The following is a 19,088-nucleotide window of genomic DNA, read 5'->3' on the forward strand; positions in this document are numbered from 1 at the left end:
GCTGGGGTGGAAGAAAAGGACAAAGAACCACCCCAACACAGCCTGGACCAACAATACCAGAAGCTGATTTTAAATAAACCTCATCATTTATACTTCTAACTTTCACTATCCATACTCAAGAGGGTAGAAAGAACCTTAATAAGCAACGCAAATTATCTTCTCCAGTCTTTCTCTGGTAACAATCCAACACTGAGGTCAAGTAACCAAAAGACGAGCACTGGTAAAAATACATTTCTCCCCAATCCTATAGTCAGTACCCAAATGATAAAATGTTGACTATACCTACTTGATTACACACTTCCCAAAACTAACTCCCAAAGAATTCAGTAACATACGTATTTCCACAATCCTCTTACTCACTATAAATTAACCAAGTATATCTGGATATAAGACAGAAATTATATCACTCAAATACACACTAAATGCTCCTCTTTTCAAAGCCTGACTACCCTAGCCATAAATTCAAACTTATCATATGACACCTGAAAGAAATAAGTTTGGCATTTATTATTACTTTTTGGTATACTTTTACCACATAAGCACATATCCTCAAACCAATGAGTATCAACTGGGGGGCAATCCTGCTCCCTAGGGGGCACCTGGCACTATCTGAAATATTCTGGGTTATCATGTCTACAACCAGTGGGTAGAGGCGCATGCACAGGGCAGCCCCCTCCAGTAAAGAATTATCTAATCAGCTGCAAACAGCAATAGTGCCAAAACTGAGAAACCTTGTCCCAAACAGTAAACAGGACTATTCTACATTTTAACATAGCAGACGTTTTCTTCTTTAAGAAACTTTACTTTCTTGCTTTATTTGCTTAACACTAATTTTCTATAGGGATTTTAAAAATGTTTGCTAACCGCATCCAACGAACAAGATGAATTGATACATACCAATAGATTAAATAATGTGTAAAATTATCTTGTAAACTAAGATTTTTAAACCTCTGAAAAATACCTGTTTTTACATAACTATTTATAGGACAGATATATTCCATACTATAAAACATACAGGGAACAGGAATATCCCTTCAAAACCGGCTGCAGTACAGGATTTGATACACTTTACCTTTACCCTGGAAAGATATTTAAAATTCCCCATAAACCTATCATTACAGATCTCAAGATGCCTTCAAATTGTTGAGTTGTGGTCAAAGTTTAGCTTGCGCTAGCAGGATAAAATTTTAATTAAGAGTGTCCAGAAACAAGAATATACCCCATACAGTGTTGTTAGGAGGGCAAATTGGTAAAAATGTCTCTGCAGGGCATTTAGTCAACATCTACCAAAATGTTACATATATGTACCCTTTAATGTGGCAGTTCCACTTCCAAAGTGCTCAATACACCTGCATACACATGTTCAAGGACTTATTCAGAACATCATTGTAAATAAGACCTGGAACAATACAAATGTCCATCAACACAGCACTGGTTAAATAAAGTACTGCATACAATCACTGGAATATTATGCAGCTATGAAATAATAAGGTAGACCTATCTATATTTGCTAACATGGAACAATCACTAAGGGGCTTCCCAGGTGGCGTGAGTGGTAAAGAACCTACCTGCCAACGCAGGAGACATAAGGGATGCAAGTTCGATCCCTGGATGGGGAAGAGCCCCTGGAGAAGAGCATGACAAGCCGCTCCAGTATTCTTGCCTGGAGAATCCCAAGGACACAGGAGCATGGCAGGCTACACAGTCCACAGGGTTGCAAAGAGTGGGACACGACTGCATCGACTTAGCATAGCATAGTATAACAATCAATAATAGGTACTATCAAGTTAAGAAGCAGAAGTACAGAAGAGAATAAAACAGTAGTTTCTTAACACTGTTTTGAAAGGGTGGCAGATTTACAATACACTGATATTTACATATGCTTGCAATGAGTGTTCTGTAGGAACACACTGGTGGTCCCTTTCTGTACAGGGAAATCTTTTCTTTTGGCCCTGCACATAAATCTTCTGCAACATTTAAACAACCAGCTAAGAAACACAATTCTAGGCATTATCTATTCAATAACTGAATTGCCTTTGTGTTAATTTCCTTTCCACTGGCTGCTAACAATAACTATGTACCCATTTCAGGATCTGTTAGGTTTTGCAAAACTCAATCATAAAGCTTTAGAAATAGCTAAAGCATGCTGGAAACTATCAAATATGAAATCTGAAACTATTTCCTACTGAACAGGGTCCCAAGGATAAATCTACGTGAAAATGAATTCGATTAAATTATTCTGAGAGCAAGCTTTCAGGTGATCACATTATAGAAAAATTCTAGAATCAGTAACCAACAGTTCCCTGAAACTTGGTGAATCGAGGACAATGACTCAGAGCCCTGTTAATGGATAAGTCCCTGCCTTAACCTTACAGATGCACTGAGATGTTAAAAGATACCTGGTGAGCCCTATGCCTATCTTCCACTTGAGAAAGTATTTAACACAAAGAAAGGGTTCAATATTGAGACTGTTTTTCCTTCTATTGCTATAAAGATACACAACGAAACAATTAAGATGAAAAACCAGTCCACAGGGTACGAAGTGGCATTCAGCTACTGAACTCCACGTCTTTCTGCATGTCAGAGGAGGAAGAAGGGGAATCGCCAACAAAACCGAGGTACCAACGGCCCCACGGCAATTGTTACCGGCCAACGAAACACCATATGGCAAAGCAAGCCTCCCTTCAGACACTTATCACTCGGCGGCTGATTAATTTCAATGGCTTTACAGGACAGGCCTCTCCAGATCCCTTCCCTGGAGGAGGAGGGGAGGGGTCTGTTGTCTTCCCGGCGCTTTGTGCCTTCCAGGCTTGAAAGCATCCTTGTACTGGTGCAGCCATCATTTCCCTTGGGGACTGGGCGGAGGGAAGGGAAGCAGGGGGGTCTTTTCTCCTGGAAGTTTGTGTTTACCAGGTAAGGAACCTAAAATTCCCTCTGGCTCTTTCCCTAGCCGCTCCCTCCGGCCGGGCGCGGCGGGGGAGGCGTTGGACCGCGGGGCTTCGATCAGGCCGCCCGACGGCCCCCGGCCCACCCCGCATCGCCCGGGCCCCACGCGCAGGCCCCGAGCCCCGGAGGCCGCCCTTACCCGTGGGCGCGCTGTCCAGGATCCGCAGATCGTAGGCCCCGGAACAGCGGTAGTTGGCGGCCGTGCCGTTGTCCCACACCACCACCACCTCCTCGGGGCTCTCGAAGCTCCGGACCGTGCCCACATGGCCCTCGCCGCCGTCCTGCTTCCCCCACTTCCAGTCCGGGCCGCGCACTACGCGGGCCCCGACCCCTTCCACCATCACCCGGTTATTCCTGGAGTTACTCATCGGGGCCCGAGCCGCGGGCTCCGCCGCCGCCGCCGCCGCCGCCGCCGGGGGGCCCGTAAGGGAGTTGGGCCCGGGCCGGACTCTCGGCGCCGGCGGGGGCGGCAGCGAGCCCCGGGGGACGTGGGAATAACTCACGGGGGCGGCGGCGCGGTCCCCGCCGAGCCCGCAGCCGCTCCCTAGCCGTCGCCGCCGCCGCCGCGCCCCCCTCTCGGACTGGAGGCCGGACTGCAGCGGCTCGGAGGCCGAGGCGGCGGCGGCGACGGCGGCGGCGGGCGGGCAGAGGGGAGGGGGCCGTGGGCGGGGACTCCCCCGCTTCCTCCGGGCTCCCCGGCCGGGCTACAGCGACGGCCGCCAGGAAACCACGCTCTCCCCCGACCGGGAGCGCGGGGAGCGGAGGGGACCGGGGGAGGCTCGCCCGGGGGAGACGGCGCGGGCGGCGGGGAGCAAGCTTAACTGCCGGCCTATCTTCTCCCCCGGGCCCTCGCCCCGGGGTGGACGCCCGAGCGCCGGCGCCGCCTCCTCCCCCGTGGGCGGTGATGGTACCTCCCGGCGTCCGGCGAGTGCCCGGGCCCAGGGGCCCCCTTCTCTCTGCCCCCGCGCACGCCGCCGCGCTCCGCCCCGCCACAGAGTCCCCGCCGGGCGAGAACGGCTCCACATCCGGGTACTGGCACACCCAAGGCCGGAGCAGCACGTCCTTTGAGGGATTAGGAAAGGGACCCTCAGTAACACTGCGGTGTACGGCTTTGAGAAAGTCACGCAACTAGGGGGGGAAGGAAGGAGAAGAAAACCCAGCCCTAAGCGTCTCGCCCAGGCCCTGTGATAGTGCGCGTGCGCGCAGCCTGGAGCAGGGAGGGGTAGACGCCCCGCCCCAGTCTGGGGCAAAGGAGGGGCGGCTCCCCGTGGTCGCGGCGGACCGGTGGTGCGGCGTGTCCCATTGGCTGTGACGGGAGGGGGCGGGGCACGACGTCTGGACAGCTTGGAGGTGGGGCTGGAGGAAGTGAGGCTCCGGATGCCGCCCGGGCTGCTGAAACGGAGTCTCTCTGGGTCAGTCTTAATTCATTAAGTTCTAGCGTGGCCTGATTGTACTACGTGTGAATTTGGGATTACATACCATTTTAGTCTTCCTTTTTACGAGGCGAGGAATAGGGCAGATTATGACACAGATTAAGGCAGACCTGTATTTTTGTTTATGTAAACTGAAAGCATTTCAGACCACCGTGGGTAATCAGTGGTGTGTTTCTAAAATGAGCAGAATGGTTCCGAATGACGTGTGTCTTACCTTTATACGGAGTCAGAGGGGTAAGTAGACCCCAAACAGCACAAGTCCCTGGAAAGGGTTTACAAGCACCTTACCCATTGTAACAACGCCTGTCCGTTACATAATTCGGCCCCCAGTCACAAAACACAGCAAAATAAGAGGGTTATAAGAGTGGTCTGACCTGCCTCTTGAGAAACCTGTATGCAGGTCAGGAAGCAACAGTTAGAACTGGACATGGAAAAATAGAGTGGTTCCAAATAGGAAAAGGAGTACATCAAGGCTGTATATTGTCACCCTGCTTATTTAACTTATATAGAGTACATCATGAGAGACGCTGGGCTGGAAGAAGCACAAGATGGAATCAAGATTGCCGGGAGAAATATAAATAACCTCAGATATGCAGATGACACCACCCTTATGGCAGAAAGTGAAAAGGAACTAAAAAGCCTCTTGATGAAAGTGAAAGAGGAGAGTGAAAAAGTTGGCTTAAAGCTTAACATTCAGAAAACTAAGATCATAGCATCTGGTCCCATCACTTCATGGGAAATAGATGGGGAAACAGTGGCTGACTTTATTTTGGGGGGCTCCAAAATCACTGCAGATGGTGATTGCAGCCATGAAATAAAAAGACCCTTACTTCTTGGAAGGAAAGTTATGACCAACCTAGACAGCATATTAAAAAACAGAGACATTACTTTGCCAACAAAGGTCCATCTAGTCAAGGCTATGGTTTTTCCAGTGGTCATGTATGGATGTGAGAGTTGGACTGTGAAGAAAGCTGAGAGCCGAAGAATTGATGCTTTTGAACTGTGGTGTTGGAGAAGACTCTTGAGAGTCCCTTGGACTGCAAGGAGATCCAACCAGTCCATCCTAAAGGAGATCAGTCCTGGGTGTTCATTGGAAGGACTGATGTTGAAGCTGAAACTCCAATACTTTGGCCACCTCATGCAAAGAGCTGACTCATTGGAAAAGACCCTGATGCTGGGAGGGATCGGGGGCAGGTGGAGAAGGGGATGACAGAGGATGAGATGGCTGGATGGCATCACCAGCTCGATGGACATGAGTTTGAGTAAACTCCAGGAGTTGGTGATGGACCGGGAGGCCTGGCGTGCTGCGATACATGGGGTCTCAAAGAGTCAGACACGACTGAGCGACTGAACTAAACTGAATTGAAGAGTGGTCTCTGGCTGCTTTTACTTAAATGACATTATAGTGTATGGGTTTTAAAATAAGTGGTTCACACTCCAGCACGGACGTGAAGTCAGCTTGCTGTCACTTTTCCTGAGTGTCAAGGGATCAAGGAGTACTCCGGCCAAATCAAATAATGAGATGTAAGGTATAACCAATGAAGGGTAATGTAGCGAAATAAATATTCTTACTTTTTCATGTTCAAAACAGGAAAATACCATATGGAATCCCAAAGACCAAACAGAGCTTATTTTAGAAAATTAACAGTTAAAGTGTTTGTTCAAAATAGACCAGCCTAATATCTAGTCTATTTTAAAGCATTTTCATCCTGAAAGTGTTAAATGTGGTATTCTCTCTCTGCCAACTCTCCTCTCTTGGGATCTTTACTGGGTTCCTTCTTTTCTTTTTAACCAGTTAAATTAATCACATGACATGCATTCATAAGTTGATAAAAAGATTTTAGAAAAAAATATAGCCACAGCACAAGTTATGCTGTGGTTGACTTTGTAAAGTAAGCTAACTCACGAAAAAGCCAACTGAGATGCTAAGACTCTTAATAGCACAACCTTGCATTTTACATCAAGTCCAATATATTGATAATGACTTTCCATATGTTTGATTGTGTTTATCTCACCCAGGAGTTTTATACTTATGAGGACATCATGTAGTATTTAGATAGGCATTTATTCTCAATACCAGAGATTAGTTATAAAAGTTTTGAATTTTATTTGCCCTTAAAATGGAAATGGATGTTAAGAAGTGATCTAGCCAGCGGTTTTCCTTTCTTCCTGTTCTTACCCTGTAGTATGACCTATAATGGGAGCTAAGTACCCTAGATGACGTGATAGAGCAAGGCTGGAATTCTTGTCTAGAGTCTTCCTGTAGTCTCCCTGCCTCCTACCTTTGCTCTATAGAAACTCATCAAAACTTTTGGAGTACCACTGAGCACAATTAATCAAATTAACCTAATCCCCATATTTGATAAGAAGAAATGAGACCAGCACTAATTAAGTAACTCATCCAGGATTTCAGAGAAAGTTAAGAAAAAAGCAAAAGCTATAACCCATGTAATACTAGATGAATTTCTATATATTAAAACACTCTCCTATACATCCATTACCTTGTTAAATACACTTAGTATTTAGTGAATTTATACACTATAGTGTTATCTTAGTAGTGAATCTCACTAACTTAGTAGATAGTGAATTTATAACACTATCATGTCACTAAGACTACTTCAAGGCCCTTAAATAAGTTTGCCAGTGGTCTCTAAATATTTTTGTTCATGCATCCTTTTCAGTGCAAAATTTTTGAACATGTACTTCCAATATGTGTAATTATTACTGTATAACATATATGCAGTATCATGTTATATGTTATGTAACATACTCAAAAATAGACATTACAAGAGGATAAGATACCAAATAAATAGAAAAGTTTTCATACTTTCTTTCACACCAGTGGATCATCTTCTGCATCCCTAGATGTTTAAGTTAGTCTCCAAAGTAGGCACACCGCACTTCAGAAAACGCTGTGTCATACATGTGTTTGTCATGTTTAGAACATATGCACATCTCCAAATATGCCAGTCATTTTGCACATATGTAGGCTTATCTTCCCATTTGTTCAGAAACATTTAGGGTATTCAAAAATAGTACAGTTTTTATTCCAACCATAAGTAAGGTAAACTAAAAAAATCCTTGCTCCAGAAATGTAGTAATTTTGCCATTCACCTGCTACTCTATTACTATGAATGCATTTGTGGCTGCTTTATAGTCAGCAAAAATGTATAATATTTGGAAAATAACTTTATCAGCTAGAGTAACACCATCTGCTATTATGGACACCAAAGCACATAAAGGTTCAAATACAATTTTTTGTTTCTCATTCATATAATAGCCTAATGCTTTCCTCCACATGGCCATCCAGAGACTTTTTCTGTTATTCCACCATCCCCTGAAGTTATCTATGTCGCACTTAAGAAAGTGGAAGAAAAGTAGAGAGGGTTGCATACTTACTTTTCAAAAGTCTTGGACCCAAACAGCATATGTCACTCAGTTATATACCATCGCCTAGAAGTCAGCCACATGTAACTTAAAGGGAGGAAAAATGTAGCTTAGTTGGGTGCCCAAGAAAAGTGTATCAGCTAGTGTCCACTTAGGAAAACACAAAACATGCTAAATACTCAGACAAGGAATTTAATGAATGCAGTCAATTGTTTGCAAAAGTTTTCAAAGGGATACAGAAGCAAGATGAGATTAGAAAATAATGGAAAACATTATCCCTCAGGACTAGAAGAGAAAATAATGTTACCAAGGACCCATGACCACTGTGCCATTGAAGCTATTGGTGTTGAAACAACTACTATTTTGCAGGAAGTCAGGGGCCCATGCTCACTGAAACTGCAGGAGACCGGGACCTAAAGTCACCTACCATTGTACAGACACACTCTGCTGTTGCAATCCCTGAAACCGCACTGCTTGAGTAGGAACCCAGAAGCTGCTGTAAGCTCCATCTCAGAAGCAGGAAACCAAAATGACTTCTCTCATCAGTGACCTCTCACAAATAATAATAGTCTACCCTCTGGGGTACTCAGCACTATTCTCACTCTACTGTACTTAAATACTTACAGGTAGCAAAGAAGTAACATCACACATCTGCCACACAGGATGCAACTATTCTATTGAACATGAAGATACCTGCACCGTCTCTCTTTCTCCCCCAAGAAGAGAAGACACAAATTCCCGTCTATTGCCATATTTGTATCTGAGAGATATTAATTCCAGTTCAGCCACAGTTCCTCCTAGATAAACTGTAACCTACATTTTAATGTAAACAACCACCAATGAAATTCACATTTTCCTAGACAGAACAAGAGAAAAGAGAGAAGGCTCAGACAACCACCAACGCTTCCCAGGTAGCGCTAGTGATAAAGGATCCACCTGCCGAGACAGGAGACATAAGACACTTGGGTTTGATCCCTGGGTCAGGAAGATCCCCTGGAGAAGGAAATGGCAACCCACTGAAGTAGTCTTACCTGGAGAATTCCATAAGCAGAGGAGCCTGGTGGGCTAAAGTCCATAGCGTCACGAAGAGTCGGACACAGCTTAGCACATAGACCCAACAATACAACATGTGCTGTGCTTAGTCACTCTCGTGTCTGTGCAGTTGTGCAATACAACATAGCACAAGGTCAATTAATGGAGGAATGGATAAAGAAAATGTGATGTGTGTATACACAAACACAATGGTATAGTATTCAACCATAAAAAGAATAAAATCTCGCCATTTGCAACAACAAGGATGGGCCTTGAGAACATTATGCTAAGTTAAATAGAAAGACAAATAATATGTGATCTCACTTATATATGGAATTTTAAAAAAAAAGAAGAAGAAGAACAAGTTCTCATAGTTACAGAAAATAAATTGGAGGTTGCCAAAAACAGTGATTGGAGGGTGGGTGTATTGAGTAAAGGAGATCAAAGGTACATACTTCCAGTTATAAAATAAATGTCATGGGGATGTGATGTACAGCATAACAACTATGGCTTAATACCATATTGCAGGCTTCCCTGGTGGTCCATTGGTTACGAGTGCACCTGCCAGTGCAGGGAACATGGGTTTGATCGCTGGCCTGGGAGAATCCCACATGTCTCAGGGCAACTGGGCCCTTGAGCCACAACTGCTGAAGCCCTCGTGCATCCTAGATCCCGTGCTCCTCAGCAAGAGAAGCCACCTCAATGAAAAGCCCTCAGGCCACATCAGGAGAAAGCCCACACGCAGCAACAATGACCCAGCACAGCCAAAAATAACTAAATAAAATTTAAAAAATTTTTAAATATCGTGTTGCTTATTTGAAATTGTTAAGAGAGTAGATCTCAAAAGTGCTCATCACAGGAAAACTGTAACTGAATGGTGACAGCTGTTAACTTATTTTGATAATCATTTTGCACCATATGGTCTTCCCAGGTGGCGCTAGTAGTAAAGAAGGTGACTGCCAATGCAGGAGAATCAAGAGACCTAGGTTCAATCCCTGGGTTGAGAAGATCCTCTGGAGAAGGGCATGGCAACCCACTCCAGTATTTTTGCCTGGAGAATCCCATGGATAGAGGAGCCTGGAGGGCTACGGTCCATAGGGTCACAAAGAGTCGGACATGACTGAAGCAACTTAGCACACATTGCACTATCTACAAATATCAAATCACTAGGTTGTACACCTGAAACTAATATAATGTTGCATGACAAATAGACTTCAATAAAAAAATTAATCTGGGAAATGAGAAGGAGGAAAATAACTGGTTTCATATGTAAGTGTTGCAGACTTAATTATGTCCTCCAAAAAGATAACCCCTGATACCTGTGAAACAAGCTTATTTGAAAAAAAGAGTGTTCATAAATGTAATCAAGTTAAGATTAGGTCATACTGGAATAGAGTGGGCCGTGAATCCAATGACTGGTTCTTTTTTTTTTTTTTTCCAATGTGACGTATCATATTTATTACTGGTCTCAGACTCATAGTGAGGAAATAAGAAACATCAGGAGCCAAGCATTACAGTAGTGATGTTCTCACTGTGATATGGCTGCTTAAATAAGTGATCTTAACATGTGTGCCACTTTTTATGTGAGGCTTCTTATAGACCCAGTTTGGTTCTTCTCCAATGTCTTCTCTTGGAGTTGTACCTAATTTTATTGCCAGTTTTCATTCGAATCCATTGAGGAATGGGACGATTCTGCTTTTGCTTCTTGGCCAGGAATCGCTTGATCTTGAAAGTCTTGTGAGAAGACATGGTGCGGACAGAACTCAACCGCACATAGGATGGCAGAGAAGAGAAAAGAGGGACTGGTGTCCTTACAAGAGGAAGGAAAAGAAGATGTGGACACACAGATGTATGGGGAAGAAGACCATGTGACAAGAAACACAGAGGTTGAATGCAGTGATGCCCCTGTAAGATAAGAAGTTCAAAGGCTACCAGCCACCAGGAAGAAGCCAGCAAAGATTCTTCCCTACTGCCTTCAAAGAGAGAGCAGAGCCCTGACAACACCTTAATTTTGGACTTCTAGCCTCCAGAACTGTGAAAGCATAAATTCCTGTTGTTTTAATGTACCAAGTTTGTGATACTTTCTTATGGCATCTCTTGGAAATTAATGCAACAAGCAAGGATGAAAATAAGCATAGCTGTTACTGTCCTCATTTCTGTTACTGGTCACAAGATCATAGTTGATGTTTATAACTCCCCTCTTTCCATTACACAGTTCATATTTCCTTTTCCCTCTGCCAACAAGTCAGCTGACTGTAGTCCCATACCTGGCAGGTGGTTCAAGTATTCATTTTTGAAGGACTTTGCTCTCAGTCCTCAGTGGGTCGTTTTACTGTGATAATTTTATGTGTCAGTTTGACTGTTGACAGGGGACCAGGAAATTTGCACAAACATTATTCTGGCTGTCTCTGTGAGGTGTGTCCAGATAAGACTAGCCTTTAAATCAGTACACTGAGTTAAGCAGACTTCCCTCCCTAATGTGAGTGGGTCTCTTATAAACAATTGAAGACCTAAATAGAATAAGAAGTCTGAATAAGAGGGAACTCCTTTTGCCTTACTACTTCAGCTGCGATATTGGTTTGTTTGTTTATTTGCTTTTTCCTGGTTCTTTAACTTAGATCAAAACATCAACTTCTCTTGGGTTTTGAGTCTGTGGACTTTTAAACTGGACCTGACACATATCATCAACTTTCCTAGTTCTCAAGCCTTTGGACTCAGACTGAACACATTAACTGTCCTGAATCTCCAGCTTGCTGACTGAAGATCTCTGGGCTCCTCAGCCTCTGTAATCCATTGAGCCAATTCCTCATAATTGGACTCTTTATTACAAAGATGTGTATTTTATTATACATTGTCATATATTAATAGTACATTTTATATTTTTGTATATGTTATCTATATGAAGACAAATGTGTGTGTGTGTGTGTGTGTGTGTGTGTGTGTGTGTGTTCAGTCTCTCAGTCATGTCAAACTCTTTGCAAACCCATGGACTGTAGCCCGCCAGGCTCCCCTGTCCATGGGATTTTCCAGGCAGGAATACTGGAGTGGGTTGCCATTTCCTTCTCCAGGGGATTTTCCCAATCCAGGGATCAAACCCACGTCTCCTGCATTGACAGGCAGATTTTTTGACCCACCACACCCCTGAGAACTGTGCTACGTGTGTATGTTTACATATATATACATCCTATTGGCTCTGTTTCTCTGGAGAGCCCTAATGCATGTAGTCTACCATTAAATTTTACTAGAATTTATGTGTACTATTTTGAAATATGCCTCAAAGAATCTCTTGATTCCAAACGCAGGTCTTTCTTAACCTTTTCTGTAGCAAGAATCCCATTTCCACTTGGAAATCGGAACCCATGACTCAGTCAACACAGTAACCCTCTTCAGTGCTTGTCAATTTGTTGTTGTTCAGTGGCTAAGTTGTGTCCGACTCCTTGTGACCCCATGAACTGCAGCATGCCAGGTTTCCCTGTCCTTTGCTATCTACTGGAGTTTGCTCAAACTCATGTCCATTGAGTCGGTGATGCCATCCAACCATCTCATTCTCTGTCATCCCCTTCTCCTTTTGTCTTCAGTCTTGAAAATCCCCAAGTGTTCAAGTGTCTGTCTCAACCTCCAATTCAGTGGAGATATTTTTGGTATTTTCTGGTGGAAACATTCCTCACTTGAAAAATAAGTTCTTTCAACCAATAAAACACACAGATGTAGAAATGAGAATCAAAACAGGTTTTTGGGGGATGGTTATTTAATAGTGTAAAAATGAATAAAGCCATGTTGACACCTTGGTTCCTGAGCCTATTGAGTATGGGAGCACCATATGTTGGTCACATGTTCAAAGCATATACCTCGGTTTGTGTTCTATGGTCAAGCATTGCATTTCAACTACAACTCAGGAGAAAGCAGAAGCTATTTCTCAAAATGAAAAATATTTATCAACAGAAGAGGACTTAATTTTGACCTAAAACCTCAGAGTTTCGCATTGGGATTCTACCATTAACATTTGACAGAGGATCCATGTTGTATGACCGTCTGTGACGGACATGTGACAACACAGGCTTTGCTGGCTCATATGGCCCACGTGACAGAGAAGCTTGCCCGGCAGAGTTTTCTCTTGTTTTAGGAACTACTCAAGACTGGCTTATACAAAGCAATATAAATGTGATATATCTTGTCTAAAAGACAAAAAGGCTCAAGTGTTTCTCCCTCTTTTTTAGCAGCTAAAACTACCATTTGCCTTATATTTTAGACAGGATATTCTGATGTGCCGCAAACTACTAGACTCCTGGCAACTTCATTAAATTGATACGATGTAAATTTTCCTAGAGATTATCTGCTATCCACTGGTAAGCATGTGTCTTACTAAGGCATCTAGGGTTCTTATCACTTCTGGCCCTCCAAATCAAGTTAATGTAATGACATTATTGGAGTGGACCAGCACGATATTCTCTGTAAGGTGGTGAGACAATCAAGGTCTCTGTAAACTAGATTATGACAGAGAGCAGTAGACTTTACATAGCCCTGAAGAAAGACATGAAAGGGCTGCAGCTGCTCCTGCTGGATATGAGCAATGTGCTTGCAATGATGCTTGTCAAATGGTACCGAGAAAAAAAACTCTTTGTAGATCAGCAATAGTTGGAGTTACACAACGGTATGCTCCACTAGAGACCACATCTAAAACAGTAGCTACAGTTCAGTCACTACCTGGTTAATTTTATAATAATACACAAGAGGCACCTTCCTTTGCAGGCTAAAGAGCAACTTCAATAGAGGGGTGACAGGAATCACTGTCTCCGCCTTTTTTAAGTCTGATGGTGGCACTAATCTCTGCAGTTCCCCTAGGGATGTGATTTGCTTTGAGTTTATTGTTTTGACAAGGAAGGGCAGTTACAGGACTTCTGTTTGGACTTTCTTACTGTTATGTTGCACTCCATAGATCAGGCGGCCAATATGCATATTATTCCAGTCTCCAAGCCCGTCTGTTCCAACTATGTATTCAGGAACTAGGGAACGAACCATAGGTGGTTCGCTGACATATTTGTACAATGCACTCTACACAAGAGTGGATTAACCATGTGACATTCATAAACTACCGCTCTGATCAGTGGGTCCCAGTGTCCTCTTACTCATAGCCAATATATAGGAGTTCGTTAAAGAGAATTTTCCCTTTCCTAGTGCCCACTTGATTGGGAAAATGGCTGCTGGTTTTGGGAGGGGGAGTAGGGGAGAAAACAGTGGGGAGAATTATAAGATAAAATTTTGGCTGTTCCAGGGCTTTCTCAGGAAAATCCAACTTCCTCTTTATTCAAGAACCTGCAAAATGGCATATATCTGCACACTGGATGCAAGGCTGTGGCTTTTCACTGTGATGATTCATATCTGTAACTAGCAGAGCTAGAGACTCTCTGATTGTATAGATCTAGAAGTACTTAAGTGAGATGCCCAATCTATGCCCACAGAAGGGATTCTGGGCCCTCAGTGATGTGGTGTGATGAGTTAACCAACCCTTCCTTGCTTTTCTGCTTACAGACTTCTTTTTCTATGAAGACATAAATATCTTTTTTGTTTAAGTTGCTTTTGGAACTTGAAGCTGAAAGCAACCCTAACTAATTCAAGCTCTTGACTCATAATTAGATACGATACTTTAAAATGTTATTCTCTAGTGACTTTCATTCTCTTCCTTCCTAAAATTATTTTTAAACAATCAAAACAATGTTATATTAGTTGGGATCTTTTCATCTCAAAAGACAGAAAATTCACCTCGAATTGGCTTAACCAAAAGAGGAAATCTCTTAGATCATATTACTGGGGGGAAAAAAACCCACAAAAGTTCTAGACTAATATGTGTTTTAACTTAGGAAGTCAAACTACACCTTCAGAATTCAGTTTTTTCTCCAGCTCTCATTTTCTTTCTTCAGTTTTTCTCAAGCTCTCATTTTCTCCTTTTCTTGGCTTCCTCTGTAGTCAAAGTGGCCTCAAGCTCCTGTCTCCATTCATCCTTGCTGTTAGAAGTTCAGGCAGAAAAGAGGTTCCCCACCCGCTCCCAACAGTCTCAGCAAAAGTCTCCTTATGGGACAATAACTCTATCCTTGAATCAAACACTGAGGTCATGATCCATCTGGGTGTCATGTCACTCATAAGTTAGATGTGGTGTCAGCCCTACCCAAAGCAATAAAAGCAAGGACACCAGTGCCAAAGAAAAATGGAATAAATACTCAAGAGAAAAGAGTGTTTTGGAAAATGAATACTAATGACTCTGTTGGAACGTATCATGCCAGTGCTTAAGCTGAAATGGTTTGAATTCTGAAACAGATTTAGAGGAAATCATCTGACATTTTAGATAGGGCCAGCCTTTTGAATAGAAACAATGTGATAGAATGAAATGAGCCCTGAACTCAAGGCACTGATTCAACCTTAACACTGAGGCTACCCGCTCTGTGAGCTTCAGTGAATCACCTAACTTCTCTGATTCAGTTACTTCACATGTAAGACAAAGGGGTTAATCATCTTTCTACATAATAGTGCTTTTGATTCTTTTTTAAAAATATATCCCAACATGCTTAGGTTTGAGAAGCACCAAAGGTAGGTGTCTGAGGAGTCAGCTCAAGTATTTCTGTGGCCAAACTTGTCAGAAATGCATACATATTAGGGACCATAATCCTTTTTTAAAATGTTTGATGTATTTATTTACCTTTTGCAGCGCTGTCTTCATTGCTGCACACAGGCTTTCGGTAGTTGCGGTGAGTGGGCTCAGTACCACACTTGTGGTGCACAGGCTTATTTGTTCCACAGTATGTGGGATCTTCCTGGATCAGGAATTGAACTCATGTCCCCTGCACCGGCAGGTGGGTTCTCAACCACTGGACCACCAGGGAAGTTCCAGGGAGCCAAAATCTTTGACCTGTGTGTCAGGCTGGGTTGAAGGCACTCTACTTGTGAGTCCCTACACTCACAAGTAGGGACAATATCAGCCCCCACACATCTGTTGCCAGTCAGAATCTGTCTTTGGGGGGGCATCCAACATGGTCCAGAGGTTAGGAATCTGCCTTGCAATGCATGGGACACAGGTTTGATCCCTGGTCTTGGAAGATCCCACATGCCTTGGAGCAACTAAGTCTGTGAGCAACAGCAAAGACCCAGTGCAGCCAAAAATAATTAAAAAAAAAAAGAAACAAAGAGTCTGTCTTTGGGACCTGAAGCACACTTGCATCTTTCCCACGTCCCTTCCAATCCCAGCCAACAAATACCACTTCTTTTCCTTTGTCCTCCCAAATTAGGTTCACCAACCGTGAGAACCTGAGTAAAGTAACAAGACTCTTGTGAAATCTTAAGATGTGTTTTGTTTTGCTTTTTTTCTCAGAAAGATGAGCGAGCAATCCTTACCTTCCTGTTGGCTTGGGAACATATAAATTCCAGCAATTCTTTGTGTTCCCATGAACCCTTTGAGTCCTCTCAAGCATTCCATCACAGAAAAAGTTGCCAATGGACAGTGAGTTCAATTATAATTCCAAGTGCTAAACTGTACAAACTTTGTCTTATCTGTTACTTCTCTACCTCTATGATCTACACTTAAACTATTTCACTGGAAATTCTAATAGGAAGATGAAAATTCTAGAGGTAGGTGATGGTGATGGTTGAATAACAATCCAAATGAAGTTAATGCCACTAAAGTGTATAGTTAAAAATGGTTAGAATGAAAAAAAATGGTTAAAATGATAAATTTTATGCTATGTGTGTTTTGACACAATAAAAAGAACTATAAATTGATAAACAGGAATTATAATATGATCCAGCAATTCCATGTGTGCGTGCTAAGTCACTTCAGTTGTGTCTGACTCTTTGCAACCCAATGGATTCTAGCCTGCCAGGCACCTCTGTCCATGGTTATTCTCTAGGCAAGAATACTGGAGTGGGTTGCCATGCCCTTCTCCAGGGGATCTTCCTGACCCAGGGATAAAATCCACGTCTCCCAACTCTCCTGCATTGGCAGGCAGGTTCTTTACCACTAATGCCAGCTGGGAAGTCGCCCAGCTATTCCACCTCTAGGTATATACCCAAAGAAATTGAAAGCCTTCACTCAAACAGATATTTGTATGACGATGTAATTTACAATATCCAAAAGGTGGAAACACACCAGGTGTTCATCAACAGGTGAATGGACAAACAAGATGTGGTATACACATACAATGGACTATTATTTAGCTGTAAAAACAAGTGATGTTCTGATGCTATAACATGGATGAACCTTGAAGGTATTATAATGAGTAAAGTACACCAGACAGAAAAGGATAAATATTGTATGATACCATTTATATAAGGCACCTATAATATTCAAGTTAATAGAGATAGCAAGTAGATTAGAAGTCACCAGAGAGGTTGGTGGAAAAGTATTGAGGAGTTACTGCTCAGTGGTTACAGAGTTTCTACTCGGGGCAATGAAAACATTTGGGAAATAGAAGCGGTGATGATTTCATAGCAAATGAAATGTGCTTGATTACATGAAAATTAATTACATGCAAATGTAATTAATGTCACTGAATTTTACACTTAAAAATGGTTAATGTGACGAGTTTGTTTTATGTATAATATATTGATAACAAAACAGCATATGTATTTACTATGTCAATTTATAATTTTTTCAAATTTATGATGTAATATACAAAAAACTATTGAGTTATACACTCTAAGTTGGTGAATTGTATGGTATATGAACTATACCTCAGTAAAACTGTTTTCGGCTCTCTAGGTAGCTCAGTGGTAAAAAATCTGCCTGTCAATGCAGGAGACTTGAATTCAGTCCCTGGGCCGGAAAGATCCCCTGGAGAAGGAAATGGCAACCCACTCCAGTATTCTTGCTTGGGAAGTCTCATGGACGGAGGAGCTTGGTGGGCTACAGTCCATGGGATTGCTGTAGGAGATAGATGGGCTCCAGGTTAGACCAACTGGCTTCCTGTTTACATTTCATGGAGCATGAATAAGTGGGTTTCACACTGGATACTTAACGACTGTTAAAATTTTCTGAGGCAAGAGATGGGTAGGGTACAGTTAAGGCATTTTTGATCAGCCTCCTTTTTGCCCTCTGAAATGGAAGTAACAACAGAAACAGCATAAATAGCCAGCGTTTGTCTCTTGTAAACACCTTAGGGTAATAGTTGTGGCAATAGTCAAGGAAACAGTCATGGCAAAGTTAAAGAGGGGCAAAACTCTGAGTAAAGGACTAAGGGATCTCCACTCCCCCCTCTTTGGGACAAGGGAGACACTACACATCCTCAGAAAGGATCCTTTTGGGTCAAAAGTGAAGGAATAATGCCAGGCCTTAATTGTCTTGCTCCTCCCAGAAGCCTTCACTTCGAGATCCATTTTTTGCTGAAGGATGCAAGCACATCCAGGGGAGTGTCCCGGGGAGGTGGGGTGGAAAAAGAAACCAGATAAGTGGCCTGAAGGAAGACAAAGACCCAGAAGATCTGCCCCGTATAAATGACTTAACCACCTCTTCACTGCACTCCTCCTCGCTGAGAGGGGACCCTGTTTTTCCACTGTGCATCTCTGCCTTGCTTTGGCCTTAACTAAAACTGTCTCTCCACATGCTCTCTCACTCGTTATTGTGCTATGTCTCTAATCATAAACTTTGTACCTGCATTTACAGTTTCTGCCTCTGTGATAAATGCAACCGTCCAGGGAAAAATAGCTTCTAGCCTCTAACCCTTGCTTGTCTGGAGGCTAGGATCTCTGGTTCTTATTCAGGCCTCCCAGGTTCAGTTCCCGGTCAGGGATTTAAGATCTCACTTCATACTATGGCTCACTACTGCCTCACTGAGATGAGGCTCACAAAGAGTCAGACATGACTTGACAACTAAACAACAACAACAAAGCTGATTTTAAAAACAAGACAGAGGTTGGCTGAGTGGAGAAAACATAAGTACGAACACAATCCAACTATAAGCTAAGGGATTCATTTTAGTATCAAAGATACAAATAAGTGGAAAATGAAAGGATGGAAAAATATATTCCATATATTATTAGTTCTCTGTGACAAATTACCATAACCTTTGGAAATTGATTCTCTTGTAGTGCTGGAGCCCAGGAGTCCAAAATAAAGGCACCAGCCAGGTTAGTTCCTTCCAGGTGCTGATGGAGACTCCATCCCATGCCTCTCTCATAGCTGCTGGTTGCTCCTAGTATCATTGGAATACCATAGCTTGTAGAGAAATCACATCAATCTGTGCCTCCACATCGCCTTTTTCTCTATGTGTCTCTCACATTCCCTTCCCTTTCTCTTACAGGGACTTC

General features: G+C 42.9%; 2 protein-coding genes across 2 annotated transcripts in view; both read right to left on the reverse strand.

Moving 5' to 3' along the window:
* Nucleotides 1–3,350, reverse strand: part of MIB1 (MIB E3 ubiquitin protein ligase 1) — a 97,612-nt gene extending 94,262 nt beyond the window's left edge. The window contains exon 1 of the mRNA XM_061130883.1: nucleotides 3,086–3,350. Coding sequence (XP_060986866.1) covers nucleotides 3,086–3,314 — 229 coding nt within the window. The 5' untranslated portion in view covers nucleotides 3,315–3,350. The remainder of the gene's footprint in view (nucleotides 1–3,085) is intronic.
* Nucleotides 3,351–10,270: 6,920 nt separating this feature from the next.
* On the reverse strand, nucleotides 10,271–10,575 carry LOC133047698 (large ribosomal subunit protein eL39). The gene has a single exon (XM_061131101.1). The coding sequence runs from the start codon at nucleotides 10,545–10,547 to the stop codon at nucleotides 10,392–10,394; it is 156 nt and encodes a 51-aa protein (XP_060987084.1). The 5' UTR covers nucleotides 10,548–10,575; the 3' UTR covers nucleotides 10,271–10,391.
* Nucleotides 10,576–19,088: the final 8,513 nt, after the last annotated feature.

This window comes from Dama dama, chromosome 27 (assembly GCF_033118175.1).
Source record: "Dama dama isolate Ldn47 chromosome 27, ASM3311817v1, whole genome shotgun sequence".
Classification (NCBI taxonomy): Eukaryota; Metazoa; Chordata; class Mammalia; order Artiodactyla; family Cervidae; genus Dama; species Dama dama.